The sequence below is a fragment of the Varanus komodoensis genome, unplaced genomic scaffold (genome assembly GCF_004798865.1).
Source record: "Varanus komodoensis strain SLA01 unplaced genomic scaffold, ASM479886v1 scaffold22, whole genome shotgun sequence".
NCBI classification, from domain to species: Eukaryota; Metazoa; Chordata; class Lepidosauria; order Squamata; family Varanidae; genus Varanus; species Varanus komodoensis.
In genome coordinates this window covers 15,718,989-15,737,000 of record NW_025335606.1, presented here as the reverse complement: position 1 = coordinate 15,737,000, position 18,012 = coordinate 15,718,989, and the positions used below count along the sequence as shown (strand labels likewise).

General features: G+C 43.6%; 1 protein-coding gene across 1 annotated transcript in view; it reads right to left on the bottom strand.

Annotated features, from left to right (window-relative positions):
* Window positions 1-12,820: 12,820 nt before the first annotated feature.
* The window catches only part of WDR70 (WD repeat domain 70), a 144,612-nt gene continuing 139,420 nt past the window's right edge, over window positions 12,821-18,012 (bottom strand). The window contains exon 18 of the mRNA XM_044431200.1: window positions 12,821-13,664. Coding sequence (XP_044287135.1) covers window positions 13,577-13,664 — 88 coding nt within the window. The 3' untranslated portion in view covers window positions 12,821-13,576. The remainder of the gene's footprint in view (window positions 13,665-18,012) is intronic.

Here is an 18,012-nt window from a genome sequence, read left to right as displayed (position 1 = left end):
GCAGGAGAGACAAAAGCTCAGGAGACAGATTTCTTTTCTAAAAATCTATGGAAAAATAGACATGCTTTAAATGAAAAATGTGTTCCCCTCCTCATTTTTATTGCCCCTGCCCCAGGTTTTCACATCTCTGTATATTCATGCAATTGTGCTGTAAATAAATTAGAATTTGTTACAGTGAGGCAACAAATTTAAACATCTGTTTAAATGGATGTTTGGTGGGTCACTACTGGGATTGGTACCAGTATGTAGGATCTCACATATACGTATTGCCAGAACTGTGCAGAATACATACGTCTGAACAATTCAAAAAGTTGCAAAATGCACCTTTGGCCTTTATTTCCAATATCATTTTTTTTTAATTAAATGAGAGGTTTTCTCCCAGGAGCTGAGAAACCCCTTGAGATGTTATTATTGGTCACTCAGACACTTCTGTGAACGCTCGGCCTTCTGTTTGATGCCTTGACCCACACTGTGGCTATGAATTCATGGCTATTCCATCTGTCCTGTTCCCCGGCTAAGCCTTTTGACAATGAAGGGCTCAGTCCAGATGGATGACATCAGCAACCCAATACAGCAGCAATTCCAGTGAACAGCATGGACTCCTTACGTGAAGCACTAAATTTAGGCACTGAGTGATCATTATACAATAGAATCCTGCATTACAAGCTATGAATATCTGATGCATGTCTCATTTATTAATCATTTATTAATTTCACTTCATTTTCATGTTTATATAATGAATCTCCTATTACATGCAACTTTTTATATGTCCTTAAAAACTGTTCTTGCCTTATGGTAGCCATGTGTCCTATGTTATGAAGGGCAGTTCTCTATTTCATGGAAATATGGAACTGTAGAGTTGGAAGGGGCCAATAAGGCCATTCAATCCCAACTGCAAGTTTATGCTGATGGTATTTGAGCTGCAAGAAATCTTGGGGTAGTTGTGGACTACCCACTGCACAGCAGCTGTGAACAGGGCAATTCTATACTAGGCATATTTATTTATTTATTTATTTATTTAAAACATTTCTATGCTGCCCCCATCGCAACAAAGCCTCGGGGTGGCTCACAACAAAAAAATGGAATGGAAAATAGAACTGCCAAATCTTATTCCCTTTATGCAAATCCCTGATACAACCTCACTTAAAATGTTCCTCACCTGAATAAAGATGTTATTAAATTGAAAAAGTCCAGAGAAAGGCAACAAAAATGATTAGGGGGCTGGAGCAGCTCCACTATGGGGAACAACTACAACAACTAGGACTGTGTAACTTAGAGAAAAGGTAAGGAGTGACATAATAAATTATGTTTAAAATCATACACAAAGTGGAGAGAATGAGAGATAGTCATTTTCCCTATACGAAGTGTATAGTTAAACTATAGAATTCACTATCATGTGCAGTGGTGACGGCGACCAATCTGGATGGCTTCAATAAGGGACTGGACTGATTCATGGAAGAAGAGGCCGTCAGTGGCTACAAGCATTACTGGCTAAATACTGCTTCCTTCACCAGAAGCAGCATGACTGCACACACCAGTTGCCGAGGAACTTGGGCAGGCGGCGGTCTTGCACCCATCCTGCTCGGGGGTCCTGGGGGCAGCTCGTTCGCTGCTGCGTGTACTGAGTGCTGGTCTAGACTGACTCTTGCTCTGATCCAGCAGGGCTTTTCTTAAGTTCCTAACGAAAGGCTTTCCAGTCTCACTCTGGCTCTAAAAATAAAGAACCATAAAAGAGCGATCTTATGGCCTTTAGACATCTTTTGTGGGGTTTGGATTCCCAGATCCAAGGCCGGAAACAGAACTTGAATCTGAGGGGAAAACACCCTGATCTTGCACCCCTCATCACAGCTGCTGTGGAAGAACTGTGGCAGCCACCCCTCCAAGCTCAGGAAAGAAAAAACATAGAGAGGGGATAAAGGGAGTAGGGAGCCGAGGAAAGTGGGGTCCCAGGACCCAAGCCATCCTGGCATTGCTTCAGCCTCTTTCCCTGCTTCTCCAAAGTGCCTTATTTAGATGGCCAAAAACCGTGGTCTAGCTAAAACGCAGACCAGGAGTCGAGGGGCAACGATGAACTCTGCCATTTCCACTGCTCTGCATTGAAGCTTGCTAGCCAGCGTGTGGGGGCCTGTGATCACAGGGAGTGCAACGGCCATGAAAATGCCCATTAAGACTTAGAAGCAGACAGTAGTCTGAGCAGGCAGGCACATGGGTCACCTGGTTCATCTCCCCCACTATGGTGACATACGCTAGTCATGTAGTATCATAATGATTTCTAAATATATCTGTAATAATAGCAATAATTAAGAGTGCAACTGTACCTATAAATAAGCCTGTGTGCATTTTACACAAATCTGTGCATCCTTTGTCCTTTCTAAAACAAAGAAAGGCAATGCAGTGAGGTTGCCTCACCTTACCCTTTCCCTTTTGCTGCAGCCATCTTTATGTGCACTTAATCAATTGAAATGGCAGGTGTGCGATACCAGACTCTTCAGTGCCCATCAAATGGTCTCTGTCTGCATATTCATAGCTCCCTCTTAGAAAGAGGGCAGGAATAGAAGAGAGGCATAGAAACAGGGAGTGTTCATGTTTTATATAGACATACAGATAGATACATAGATAGATATGCCCAGACTCCTTGACAGAGTTAGAGAACTTCAGCCTGATCCCAACACTTTGCCGATGAATCAGGTCTCACTTGTGGACCTGTGTCACTACTATTCCTGCAGGCATGGATGGCTGAGCTAGTTCCACATGCAGCAATCTTTTCCTCTGCTGAAGAGCTCTTACTGTTGAGAAGTTTTTTTCTGATGTTTAACCAAAATGTGCTGCTCTGACATTCCCACCTGTTGGGTCTCGTCCTTCCCTCTGGAGCAACCAAGAGCAAGCCTGGTCCACTTTTTGCATGACGACCTTTCAAACAGTTGGCGACCTTTGTTGTGATTCTCTCTAGTCTTCTCCTCTCCAGGCTAAACACACACAGCTCTTTCAATCATGTCTCACAGCAGATGGTTTCCAGACTCCTCACCATCCAAGTTATTTTGCTCTGGATGCACTCCTAGCTTGTCAGGGTCCCTCTTAGAATGTGATGCCCAGAATCAGAAACAGATTCCAAAGGCAGCATAATGCAGAACAGAGAGGAACCGTTGCTTCCCATGCCCTGTCCTGAATACTATGCTCTCAATGCATTCGAAAACTGCGCTAGCTTTTCAGCAGCCACATTACACTGCTGGCTCAAAGTCAGTTGTCATTCTAATTACTATTGCAGCTACCTTCTGAACAGGGGGATGACTACTATTTTCATTTTACAGCCAGGGGAACTGAGAATGGCCTGGGAAGCCACAAGGCCATTCAACAATTTCATGAGAGACAGAACTTTGACCTCCGCTCCCCCTGCCTGTGGTACCAAATTTATTACTTTGACCACATGGCCTCTCTATTTCAGTTTCCTCTCTACAACAGGAAAACTAACTTGGAAGAGCATGCCATGTGTAACAATTAAGAGATGTGCATTTACTGTGCAACAAAACTGTACCAAGGAATGGCCCCATATCACCAGATCTAGGTTGATGCAGATATCTCATTTCATGTGATTTGAGATCTTAGACATTGCTGCATTCTAGATGAAAGATACTAAAGATTTTGTTCTGCTTCATTACTGACATGCAACCCCTTATCTGGCCTATGCACAACAAGGAAATATAGCTTAATACATGGTTGTTAATAATGACCATAGTTTGCATCCAGTGGACAGAAGACTGTCTTTGGATCCATATGTTTGAAACAAAATGCAGTGCACTTAAAGAATTATTATTTATGGCAAGTCATGTGCCCTGCATTCAGAACTTAAGATGCCAGAATGATGTGGTTTTATGCTTCAAATCAATAAAAACATTTTTAGAAGACATAGCCTCAACCTCTGCAGGTCAAGTACGACCAATCAGTGTTGTTATTTTTTGAATTGCAGAGCATTTCCTACAACTGTATTGTCCCATAACAATGTTTTAAAACAGAGTTTTAAATGCAGTTGAAAAGCTGAGGATATGACCTACCTTTTAAAATGGCTGCTTATTATTTTCCTGGACTCATCCATGACAGTGTTTATATATTTCAGAGAAAATGCTTCAAAGGGTGCACTTCCAACTGTGAAAAAGCAAAACAAAATACCACTTCAAAAACAGTCATGGGGAGTTCTACAATAAATAACACATGTGCATGTGAATAGGGTAGCCTAGAGAAAAAAATTGCCCTAGAAATGAAGATACTCACCATACATGGGTGGAACTAGGAGGAGTTTAATTGGCCTCCTGTTTGTCACTGTCCATCTGTATGACTCTGAGCTAGGAAGCAGTCTGATTGTTGAAGAAGTGCCCATGCATTAGGAGTGAATGGGTTCCTTGCTCACCAAGCCTTCCAGGGTACAAAGTCCTCCTTAGGGTTTTAAATGTAATTCAGTGCCAGAACAGTTTCCATCATGTTTGAAATAGTATAATGATCTTTCTCTCCCCCTCCACCCATTTTTGATCTCTGGGTCTCTTAAAACGAGTTTCCCGCATTTCTTCGCACAAGGTATTTATTAACACTGCACACAACATCAGTGAGTATAGACAGACTCTGCCTGTAAGCAGCTTCTAATCAGGACAGCAACGGAGACCATTACATGAAAGCGGGAAGAATACAGTTGTGTTCACTTAAAATGAACATGCCATTGCAATTGGGAATGAGGATTAGGTGGCAATCCTATACACATTTATCTAGGAGTAAGTCTCATTGAATTAAATGGATAGGCAAAAGTGCAATTGCACTGTTAAAGAGATAAACCAGAGGTCAAGCATACAAGCAAGCAAAGACGGGTTTTGAGAAAAGGAAAATTGGAGGGCTACCTTCGTTTCTCACCTTTACAACACAATCCTGATGTTGGGAGCAAAGGGATGGCAGACTTGAGCAAGTGTCGCTATGGACTGCGGGCCGCATTTCATATGCTGGTTCAGAATCAGAAGATGCACAGTGTTTCAGTGGAACTAGGGAGCGTGGGTTAGCTCAAGGTCCTGAGATACAGCAGGAGGCCGTGGTTGTCTGAAGGCCACATGCTTCACCGCACTGGGCAGGTCCTGCCAAGCTGTACACCTAGAGAGAGGGCTCACTGTGGATGAGGAATTCCCAGACGCAGACCCCCCGCCACAAAAGCTGGACCCTGTAGCAAGGCATCAGCAGAGGGGAGAAGCCTAAGTGGATGAGCAGCATATGGAGAGGAGGCACGCTCACCTTCAGAGAGCCCCTCCTGGAGGGCTGGGGCCCAGGTGTGTTCCTAAATAGAGTTCCTGGAGGTGATGATGATGATGATGATGATGATGATTATTAACATTTCTATGCTGCCCCTTGCCGAAGCCTCGGGGCAGCTTACAACACAATAAAATACATTGAAATACAATAGAACATAATAAATTACCATTAAATACAAAAATACAAAAAATACATTGAGTTACAAACATAATAATATAAAATTAAAATTATCAGTATAAAATAAGTAAATAAATAATATAGGAGGAGAAAAGAGAAGGAAGAAGAAGTTGCCCTGGCCAGATCATATATTTTAACAATTAAAATGATGTTTAAATAAAAAGGTCTTTACCTGGCGCCGAAAAACCAGTAACGACGGTGCCAGGCGGACCTCTTTGGGGAGTGAATTCCATAGGTTGGGCTCCACCGCAGAGAAAGCCCTCCTCCGAGTACTTACTCTCCTAATTTCTTTCATGGAGGGTTCCCGGAGAAGGGACTCTCCCGCAGATCTCAAGGGGCGGTCGGGCATATACAGACGTAAGCGCTCGTTCAGGTAGCCAGGACCCAAGCCGTTTAGGGCTTTATAGGTCATAATCAACACCTTGAATTGGGCCTGGGCTTCAATGGGCAGGCAGTGAAGCTGACGGAGGACTGGAGTCATGTGAGCATAACGCCCTGTCCCCGTCAGCAACCTGGCAGCTCTATTTTGCACCAATTGAAGTGTTCGGACCGTCTTCAGGGGAAGCCCCACGTAAAGCGCGTTACAGAAGTCAAGGCGGGAAGTCACCAGCGCGTGTGTCACCGTCGCCAGGCAGTCGAACTCCAGGTAGGGGCGCAGCTGATTAATCAGTCGAAGCTGAAGGAAGGCGCTCCTCGCCACCGCTGTCACCTGAGCTTCCAAAGAAAGCTCCGGGTCGAGGAGTACTCCTAAGCTGCGGACCTTATCCCTAAGAGGGAGTGTTACACCATTCAGGACCAGGTCAAATCCACCCTCTCCGAAGCCCGATCCGCCAACCAACAGGACCTCCGTCTTGTCTGGGTTGAGTTTCAGTTTATTGGCCCTCATCCATTCCATTACCTCGGCCAGGCACCAGTTCAGCACAGCCACTGCCTCACCTGGATTAGTGGAAAACGAGAGGTAGAGCTGGGTATCATCAGCGTACTGATGATTCCGCAGCCCACACCTCCTGATGACCTCTCCCAGCGGTTTCATGTAGATGTTGAATAGCAGAGGGGATACAATGAAGCCCTGTGGTACTCCATGGCATAGTTGCCATGACGCAGAGACATGGTCCCCCAGCACCACCTTCTGGAATCGACTGTTGAGATAGGAGCGGAACCATTGCAAAGCAGTGCCTCCAAACCCCAATCCCGCTAGCCTATCCAGAAGGATACCATGGCTGATGGTATCGAAAGCCACCAAGAGGTCCAGGAGAACCAACAGGGACGCACTCCCCCTGTCCTTCTCCCTGCACGGGTCATCGTACAGGGCGACCAAGGCAGATTCAGTACTGTACCCGGGTCTGAAGCCGGACTGAAAAGGATCCAGATAATCAGTTTCATCCAAGAGTGCTTGGAGTTGTCCCGCCACCACTCGCTCCAACACCTTGCCCAGAAACGGGATGTTGGCCACAAACCACTCTGTGCGTGCTCAGTGATCCATTCTGATGGATTTGTACTTGGAAGAAATAAAGAATGCTTTACCAGGAAAATGAACTGTGGCTGGTGTTGGTTCAAAGGAGGAACCACAGTTCCCAGCACATAGGAACGTTTAGATAGGAAAAAAAAGGCTGACAACTCCTTCATGTCCCTGACAGCATTGCCATTCCCCAGGTACGTTGCAGAAGCTGCCCAGCGAGAATGGTCTGGGAAAAGAACTATGCAATCGATCTTCCCACACAGTTCCTTTCCATGTCTGTTACTTTTATGAAATACTGATCACAGTGGTTGTGCAAACTGAGTGGCAGAGGAGACAGGACAGAAAACTGCCAGGCATTAAGTGTCTAGGGACTTTGGAATGGTCGGGGCCATAACTCAATTTTGCCTAAGATGACTTCATCCTACCACCAGAGCTAAGAGGAGCATGTATGGTGATCAAGGCTTACATTTGATGAAAGTCTTGTCCCTTAACAGCTCAGCTTCACAAATCACTACCAAATCCCCTTTCTGTCAATGATTCTTATTTGACAAGTGAACCTTGTTTGACGGTACTGGTCCTTAACACTTTTTCCTCCCTATGGGGCTAAAATGTGATATTTCTTCTGCAGGTGGGTTATCCAATATATAACAGAGATGTCTTGCTCATTTCTCAATTTCTTCCTGTTCTTAATGGCATAAGCAGCATACACACAGCATCTGCTGATTTTATCATTATGCAGTTTTCACCATCTGGGAAGCAGGGCTGTCATGAAGATGCCAGGCAAAAACTGGACAAAGGTCCAAAGCATCTCACCAGTTGCTGGCCATTCTGCCCATAGTGGATAGATTTAGGGCTCATCTAGCTTTCAGACTCGCATTCTTCTCACTCTGATATGCCATTGCAAGAGAGTTAACAACTCATTTATTATCATTTTAACTCATAATTTGGCCTTTAACCTCTACCAACAGATGGGAATTAAGAATAGGATTACCTTCCCAAAGGTGTTGCAAGGGTAAACCTCAGAAAATTCTGCTGATCACTGCAAGGATTGCTTCTGTGCATCAGGATCCTTACGGTCAACCAGCCTGAGTCTTGGACAACTCCAGTCAACCTGCTACAGGTGAGCGGCAGGAATCTGTTGGACTGTATCTTCTAATTGACTGATGGACTGTAGCATCCAAAGGCTACAAGGTATTTACCCCACCATTAGATTAGACTAGTGTAATGTTCTCTGTGTGAGGCTGCCCTTGGGGCTTTGATTCAGGAGCTGCAGCTAAGGCAGAATGCAGCCGCTAGGTGCCCACTGAGATGCCAAGCTCTGCTCACACAGTCTGTGTTAGAAGAACTAACCTGGCTGCCTATTAGCCACCGGGCCGTGCTTAAGGTCATGCTGCCAACAAACAAAGCCCTAAACAACTTGAGACCACTTTCCCTTTCAAGTGATCCTTATGTAAGATTGCCAGAAGAGGCCGTGCTGGTTATTCCAAAATTACTGGAAAATTGCAGTATGATACTGCAGTTGAAGCTGTTTTGGGAGTGTGAATCTGTGGGATACTAAGGGCTTGGATCCCCAGGCTCCAGCCTCTGTCCTGATAGCCATGAGTCCAAATCCCTAGTGAATGCACCGAGCATCGGTGAAAGCGCCCAGCAGGAAGTAAGGCTGTGCAAGTGACTTCCATGCACGCGACGTGCCGCCTTTGTGCAGCACATACTATGAAAGCGTGTTGCTGGTTGTGCCCTAGACTTCCCCAAGTGCTCCTGGGCTTCCTCAGTCCAGCTTGCTTCCTAAGTGAGGGGTGAGCAAGAGACGTCCAGAGGACAGATGGGGATGGATTCCTGGATGGATCACTGCAGCTGTAGCCTCAGTGGTGGGCCTTCTTGGTACCGACACCCACCCTGTGGAAAATTCTCCCGTGGCAGTTCAGGTTGCAGAAGAGTGGCAACTGGCAAATGCCTCCTGGTAACACATTTGTGCATCCAGGAAATCACTGGCTTGTAATTAAATTAGCGAAGCTGCTCCACTCTGCTGTTCCTGGACTGCTCTGTAATATTATTAATGTATTTGAAATTGTTTTAAAACTGTAGATGAAATGCAATTTTAACATAAATATTTTAAATGTTATTTTAATATGCATATGTCAATTAAGTAGGATCGTTTAATACTTAGGGGCATATAAATATTACAATCAAACATACAAACAATAAGTGACACGTCTCCAACCTGTAAGGAGAAGGGCACGGCAGAGGATGAGGCGGCTGGATGGAGTCACTGGGGCAGTGGGTGTGGGCTTGGGTGGATTCCGAGGGACGGTGGAGGACAGGAGAGCCTGGAGGAACCTTGTCCATGGGGTCGTGATGGGCCGGGCACGACTTTGCGACTAAACAAAAAACCCCCTCCAGCCTGTGCAGATTTTAATTGCAAACTGCTTTGGCTGAAAAGTGGTGTACATGTATTTCATACCACATGACTAGTAGTCTTCCGTATTTTTGCACTGTGCTTATTTGCCTCCGGCTTGCTTGCACTAGTCACCGTCTTGAAGTGTGCTATTGCCACCCTGATTATCAGCTCTAGAAAACTTTCCAGATGTTTGGAGGTCCTCAGTCACTCATAAAGTGCCTGTATAGGTGAGGGTAACGGTATGATATCATGTCCCACCTGTTGCAGGAGCTTGTCTGCAAATGCCTGCAATATATGTGCACTTGTACTTGCCCAGGCATCCCTCTTTGATGCTGGGAATCCTGAGATCCTGATCACGGGGAGACGTGTGAACGTATGAACAGCCATGATGGGTCAGACCAAGGGCCCATCTGGGCCGGCCTTCTGTTTGCACAGGGTCCAAACGGTTGCCTGTGGGGAACACAAAATAGGGCATGGGTGCAACAGAACCTTCCTGCTCACGTTTCCAAGCACCTGGTGCACTTAGGCATTCTGCCTCTCATACTGGTGGTAGCACATTGCCAATTGGGACTAATACCCACTGATAGCCTTCTCCTCCATGAATTTGTCCCATCAATCACCTTTTAAATTCCTCCAAATTGGTGGCCACCCCTGCACCCTGGGGGTGACTGTCCTGGACTTGACAGGAAAGTCCAACTATGCACTGAGTGAAGTCTTTCCTTTGATTAGGCCAGATTCTCCCATGAATCATCTTCATTTATATATTTATATTCCATTCCAATACATTTATACCCATGTTTTTCCTGCAAGGAACCCAAGATGCCTGATGTCCTCCCCCTCCTCTCCATTTTTATCCTTTCAGCAACCTTGTGAAGTAGTCTAGGCTGAGTCAGTGACTGACCTAAAATACTCAGTAAGCTTCATGCTGAGTGGGGAGTAGAACCTGGATCTCCCAGGTCCCAGTGCAACCACTTAAGGCCGTTGCCCCCTCCCCATTTTCTCCCCACCTTGCATAATCTGGCACTTTTAAGCATGAATATCTGGGAGCACATTGCAGATATGGCCATGACTGTGGCCAATGAAAGAGGCAGGGCCTGGCATTCCCCTGGTGTATACTTGCTTGAGGTTTTTGTCTTCTTTGTATGGGCAGATACTTTGCTAAGAGTTCCAGAGAGAGGAGTGTGGCTTCCACCAACTTTCTATATTCTTTGCACTCTCTGATCTTATCAATAAGTAAAAAGGAAACTTGAACTTTTAGTGAACCCCTCTTTCAGGCTTTTTTAGCAGTAGGGAACTTGCTTTCTGGGTTTTAAAAAGACCTCTTTGCCAAACATCAACAAAAAAGCTGGGTTAAGTGATACAGCCATTTAAATCAAAGATTCATCCAGCTGGAAGGTGGTCTGTGGGAAAACAACAGTACCCTAAATCTAACAATGAAGAGAAAGTGCACTTGATGAACCACTAATTATAGTAACTGAATTAAGTGTAAACATTCTTAGAAACAGTGTCCTAATTAGAGACCTTGAAGTTAGTGAAGAGAGTCCTTGAATAAGCCACATGTGTTTTTACTAGATTGAACGTATTTATGGGGGTGGGGGAAACCTGTGTGTTGCTCAAAACTAATGTCTATCAAATCAAAAAGATTCCTTCCTGCAAAAGTTCTGACAAGCACTGCAAGGTAACTATTGGATGAGCTTAATCCTTGCAGAGTATACTGCCATATACAGGATTAACGTAGTCTCCCTTTCTATCTTCTACTTTGTGCATTCTTCATCTGGGTTCACACGATATGACGAGAAACACTTGGCAAATAGGGATCAGCCAGCAGCCTCAGAATACCGTTCCATCTTCAAAGAGCCAGATACCAGAAGGTAATATTAAGCAGGTTATTTGCAAAAAATGCCAACTCACTTTTCTGGAAAAGTGGGAGGTTAACACCAGCGAAACTTACAGCATTTTATTCATATTATTATTTTATTTATTAATTTATATCCTGCAGTTTCCTCTTCTAAGGGACCCATGGTAACTCACATAGACCTCCTCCTCTCCGTGTTAGTTAGACAGTCAAAATGGCTTACAAATCACCCAGTGAGCTTCATGGTAGAGTGGGGACTAGAACTCAGATCTCCCAAGTCTCAGTGTCAGTCCCGAGTCTCTAACCAATGGACCACATCACATCTCTTCACAGAATTAAGACTGCAAAGAACCTCACAGCTCCGTTTCCCGAAGAGTTAGAATTGTGCTTGAACAGAAAGTCAACATTTAGGGAGGGTTCTGAGATAAAACTTGCTTGCTATTTTTTGCATTTGGCAGGTCAGGTGGGATGGGAGGTTTCCCAGCATTAGCTGGGAGTCTGTGAATAACCTTTTATGCCATCACATCAGTTAAGACTCCAAATATCAGGAGGTCTGTTGCAACAAGCCCAATGCAATGTATAGTTCAATATGCATATGATACCCTGACTGGCAACCTCTGGGGCTTGTGGGCCAATTTGTCCCCCAACCCTGGAACCCACCCAGGGCTGCATCCCTGCTCAGCCCCCCAAAATTACTAGCGTACTGCTGGCATAAAAGGGTCTATTGAGCTTTGTTCTGAAGTTTAAACAGGTCCTTTTTGACTGCCTTATTGTAGAATTTAGGCAAGAAAGTGCTATCTTTCCCTGTTGCAAATGTGACAGGAGTGGCAGGGGCAGTAGGGGCCACACAGAAGGGCAGGTGGGCTGCATACAACCAAGTGGCGTTTGGAACGATTCAAGTATGATGGACCACAGAATCCAAGTAACTTCTCGCGATGGCTGTGGACTTCCCTCCTTATCTTCCAATGCTGATTCTTTTACTGGGTTTTGGGATCCCCTTCACTTTTCAAGAATACCCATCAAAGAGTATCTAAAAACCATTGTGGGAGGTTGGTGCCTCCTGCCAGTGCTGCTGTCAACCCGATTGAAGCACGCATGGTTGAGGTGGAAGGAGCTGGGCAATGGCTGGCAACTTGTGGCTTCCCCACTCTCTCTGTGGCCTCATCAGTAGCAGAGGCAGCTGAGGAAGAAGAGGAGGTTGGTGCAATGGCGAAAGCCACCATGGGATGCAGCAAGGGAGAGGAGTTTTGTCTTTAGCCTGGGCACAAAGCCAGCAGGGCGATCCCAGGCCTTAAAGCCCAAGGTAGAGGAGACATTTCTAGGTAGGAAACACCTGGTGGTAAGTCAGGAACTGAAGGATAAGAGAAAGGTGCTTTTCAGCTAAGAAGTTCCTCTCTTGGTCAGCGAAAGAGCACATCTCTCCTCTCCTTCGGTCATCCTGACAAGACTGAGCGTGGACTGAAGGGGGCAGAGAAGATTGCAACTACAGGGCACCGGGAAACTGTGAGCTCTTCTTGACTGTAAGGGCAAGCTGGACTCCCACGACCTTCTCTCAGAGGAAAACAGTGAGCTTCAAGGACCTTTTAATTCCATTCCTCCCACCTCCTCATTTGCCAGCTTCTCCCAGTAATTATTTCATGAAACAATAAGCTGAGTGTTAAAAATTGTATTTTTGTATTTTAGAAGCTGCTAGCGTATGCCAAAGCTTAATGTTACCTGCAAATATATACAAAATTAGGACAAAGTCATGTGCCTATTGATTAAGGAAAGCATAGACAGCAAGATGGCATTTGCCTTCTAGAACAAGAGAACAATCCACCTTTAAAAAATCTGTTGTACACAGTTAGAAAGAGACTCTCAATTTCTTTTAAAGACATCTGTTAGAAATATTCACTTCTGTTATAGATAGCTGAAAATAAATGCATTTGTCAATAGTATAAGTTTTTGTACAATTTGCAATGCACAACACAAACATACATTACAAAATAGATATTATATTAAAAATAAATGTAAATATGGAACTTAAAACAGTTCTGGGTGTTACTGTCAATACTTGCAAGTATCCTGTTTCCCAATATCTTCACCTGAAAAGTTACAAGAGCTAAGATAAATGTGTAACATCAGTTTTCTTTTATATCAAAGATAATTTAGAATAATAAACAGACAAAAACACCGTCACCAAAGTTTGAAAATAAACTTTTATTATGAACTTAGCCTTCTTTCCAAATTGCAGACTTAATGCTAAATAATTGTCCTTCGATTTATGGCAATTATAGTTGTTCGTATGCTGTAAATAGCCCAAAGCATGAAAGTAATTTTGCTTGAAGAAATGTGACTTCTCTTGCAGAAGGAAAAAGAGTTCAACTTTGTCCCAAATCCCTTATGAGGCTCCTTCAATTTGAATTCGTCAAATTTTACGTTTTTTCCACTCTGGCTTGTCATCCGTTTCATCTTCGTCTGATTCCACTTCTGCAAAAACTGCTTTTGGCTGGGTCCTAAAAGGGTATTAGAGGAGAAAAATGATTAAACAGGAGTTCTGCAGAACTGAACAACTCCATGGGCCTGGGTGGAGAGAAGAAATCCTGGGCATAATTGTTTTCCTTTTATCAGTCCCCTATTAAGTGATAAACATTGTAGGAAGAAAGGAAGATTAAAGAGCTGGATGTCATCCAGAGGTGCTGATGAAATACATTCTCCCTCTGTCTGCCATGACCAAACCCCAGGGAGGCAGCTGAGACCCATGACCATTGCCTGAAGGCAGCTTTGGGATGCAGGCAGGATAAATTCAAGCTTAATCTCGCTGGGAAATCTGTTGGCTGGAAAATCCGCTCATGCTGATGGGTCTACTCTGAGTGAGGCCAGTTCTTTTGGGCAGTCTGGAAGTTGCAGCTGGACTTGGCCACTTCTATGGAGATGCAAGTGGTGTTGTTTGCCAGGAGTGCTTTTTTCCCAGCAGAGGCTAGTTTGGCAGTTTTGCTCCTGCCTAGAAAAAGATAACTTAGCTAGTGTGAATCATGCCTTGGTTTTGTCCAGGTCCAATTACTGCAATATACTGTACACAGGGCTGTCCTTGAAGATGTTTTTGAAACTGCAACTGGTGCAGAACACAGAGGTTAGAAAACTTGTGGGAGCTAGAGGCTTGGATCATAAGCCACCTTGAGATTTCAGAAGCGGGTGGCATAGAAATGGAAGTATAAATAAATAAATAAACCTGCTTTGGCGGCATATTTGTTTCTCAGCTGAATTCAAGGAGCTGATTTTGGCTTTGAATGCCTTAAATGGTTAGGGTCACATTACCTGAAGGATTGCGTAAGCCTATTTGAACACAGATCAGTGGCAAAGGTCCTGCCGTAGGTTGGCAGCTCCTTTCTCTGTAGTGGTCTCACACCTTTGGAATTCCCTCCCTGGGAAATACAAATGGTGGCATACTTGCCCACATTCAGATGTTTAGGATGCCATCATCACCAGGTGCATGCCTGTGGGACCACCTATTGTACACTATCTTCAGTGACTCCCAATTTGCTTTCAAGTCTCCAGGTGTTGGTGGGTACCATTAAAGGCCTAAATGGCTTGCGTGCAGGATGCCTGAGGAATCCCCTCTTCCTATACCATCCTGCAAGCTTCCTAAGATGGGAAGAAGAGGCCCCTTGTGTGTCCTACCTAGGGTGGAAGAATGGCTGATTGGCGTTTTATCAGTGATTGCACCAACACTATGGAATGTCTTGCCCTGTGACGCACAGACCACCTCCTCTCTGACTGTCTTTCTGCCAGTTTTTATCTGGACAAGCTTTTGCCTCCTAAGGGTTTGCTATTTTATGTAAAGGTTATGCTTTTCCTTGGGTCCCTCCTCTCTTTTTCTGTTGATATAGGTATGGTAAATCTTTCTTTCAAAAATAAATGCAATATTTTTACTAGGTTATTGTGATTCTAAATTGTTGCAAGGGATCCTAATTAGTGTATAGGTAATAGAAAGGTACCGATGCACTATATAAATATTTATATGTGTCTACATTTTGTTGAATCCTGCAGTACCTGAGACAATTTTAGCTGTTGCTGTTCTAAATGGTCTTTGGAATGGTCAAGATGGTAATGGATTTTTCATGTGTTTTAGAGTCTTGGAACCCACTTTGTTCCAAGACAGTACACTGTAAAGGCTGGTTTAAACACATTTTAAAATAATTCAGTAATGTGAGAAAAAACAGTCTTTCAGATAATCCCGGTCCAGCATATGCAGGGTTTTAAACGCTTTCAATTAAGCCTGAAGATGAACTAGGCTAGCAAAGATATTTCAAAACTAGCATGTTGTGTTTAGGGCAATCAATTTAAGTTCCATGCTCAGTCTAATTATTTAATTGTTATCACTGCTATTTTTCAACCTTATAGGGTTTCGATTTTTGTGGGAATACTTTTTAAAGTGCTCACTGTCTAGGTTGCACCCAGGATAAGTGTTACCATCTCACATCTCACCATCTCACATTAGCTACACTATTGCTTGAAAGAGGAATTTCTTCTCCTCATCACCTGAACACTGCATATTTTTCAGTTGGAATATAATTAAGATGGCAGGCAGAAGCACACATTTTTAAAGTGCATGCATCTCATGAAAGTTATTAATAAATTACTTTTACACTGTATTTTGACAGCTACCAGAAAACAAACACACAAAGAAAGAAATCTTTCTTATGATAAGCTTATGGTTGGCTTATTCATGAAGAAACATCTCATCTAGCAAAACATGACTGCATACTATCTTGATAATTATTTTCATATGAAAATATATTGTATCCAGCACAAAAGTTCAGTCCAATCTGATCAAGATGTTGCCTGCATTATTACACCAAGTTCTTGCTGGGCATTTGTTTTAAATGATGCTACACTTACTAAGCTACTTCTGTGTTCACTTCCAGAGACACTTTCCATTTCAATCAGACCTTAATTATCTTTCATCCCAAAACACTTCAAGCAGCGCCAGCTTCCATGATGAGTTTGTAAGAGGCCATCTGAATAGCACTTTCTTAGACTAACTCAGAGTCAAACATCATCCTGAAATAAGAGGTATCTCAGGCTCATGTGATATGACCAAAATTTCTAAAGCCCCAGATTCAAGGAAAGGAATGTTAGAAGAAGCAAGCTTCTGAATATATTAATGGGGCAATCAACTGGATGCAAAGACAGCATAGGGAAGCTGATTCTGGGCTGTGGAATCAGAAGCTTTCAGAGCTTGGTTGCACAGAATAAGCAAGTCCTCTGTGACTATTTCAAAAATCAGTCAAGCAGTCCTCCTCCAAACACTCAATGTCCAGGCTTTAGAAGAAATCTGCCCTTCATGGTTAAGGCATTTCTCAAATAACTCACTGGAAGTCATAAGACCCACAAAAGCATCATCAACAACAAAACCATTTAACAAGTATTATACAGTATTGAAAGCAAGATGTAACCAAGAATAGGAGAGAAAATGACAGATTAAGGGAAGACTGCTCAAAAAGTACCGAGACCTCCAAGAACCAGAAGGTATTTTGAACGTGACTACAAATACAGTGGATAAAAGGAAACTGGCAAGAATAGCTGGCACCATGCCATGATCATGTGAATGGAGAGAGAGGGCAGGAAACTCCCACTGCAGCTCTAGAACTTTCTAAGTAACATGTTGCACTAGGATATTCCAAATAATGCTCTGCAAAAGTTTATCACAGATAACACAAAGAAAAAACATAAGATAGTTACCATAAAAGTGCATTGTGGCTGACCATCATCCAGCATGTAATTAATAAAAAGCAAGCCAGAAGAGCTTTGGCTTATGGGTAATATTATTTTTACAACATTAAAGGAACATAAAGTATTAAGATTCTGCCATGTCAATAAAAGTACAAGTTTGTTCTTTCATCTCTTGTTAAGAACTGCTTTTGATGTGATAACGTTCCAGGTCTGGAACATGCTGCTTCTGATTATGAAGCAACCTACCTTCTACGTGCTGCAACAGACAAGGAAAAGGCACTGGAACAACTGGATATTTTGGGACTTGCTTATAATTTATCCTCCACTGGATGCAGCAACAGCAATCCAGGCATGGAAGCAGTCTTCTGTGTGCATATCGCTCTTTATTATGCAACCTGTACGCACAGAAGTTTGTTGAGCAGAGAATAAAAATGGCACATTCTTCACCCAGAACAGAAGGTGTTTGATCCCTGTTGGATTATGCCAACCAGCAACTCCTAACACACAGTTAGTGCAGGAAGATTTGATGGATCAACCGACTGGCACATCATAACGCTGTCTCCTCCACCTGACCTCCCCATCGCTTGAATGCTGCTGCATGGTGGCCTAGCACTGATGGAAAATTGGGCAGTGCTCCATCAGGCCATCCTGAGAAAAAACACCCATCTTTCTGCGGTATTTCAGAAAAGCCCATCAGTTCAAATGCCTTCGGGAGATTTCAGAGACATAGGTTAGCATTGCAAACACCCTGGACCAACAGAAAGACAAACAATTGGATCATAGATAAAATCAATCCAGAGTTTTCTCTAGCAGCAAAAATGACAAAAATGAGGCTGTCCTACTTCAGACACTTTGTGAAAAAGTAAGAATCATGACGTCAATAATGTAAGAGAAAGTCAAAGGCAGAAGACAAAAGGGAAGACCAAATATGAGATGGATTGAATCCATAAAGGAAACCACAGCTTTGAATTTAAAAGAGCTAAATGGGACTATCGTGGATAGGGCATTATGGAAGGCTTTCATTCACAGGGTCACTATAAGTCAGAGACAACCTGATGGCACATAACAACAGCTGCCGCCGCTTAGCTTTTCAATTATTATTACACACTTGATGGGATACATGCACAA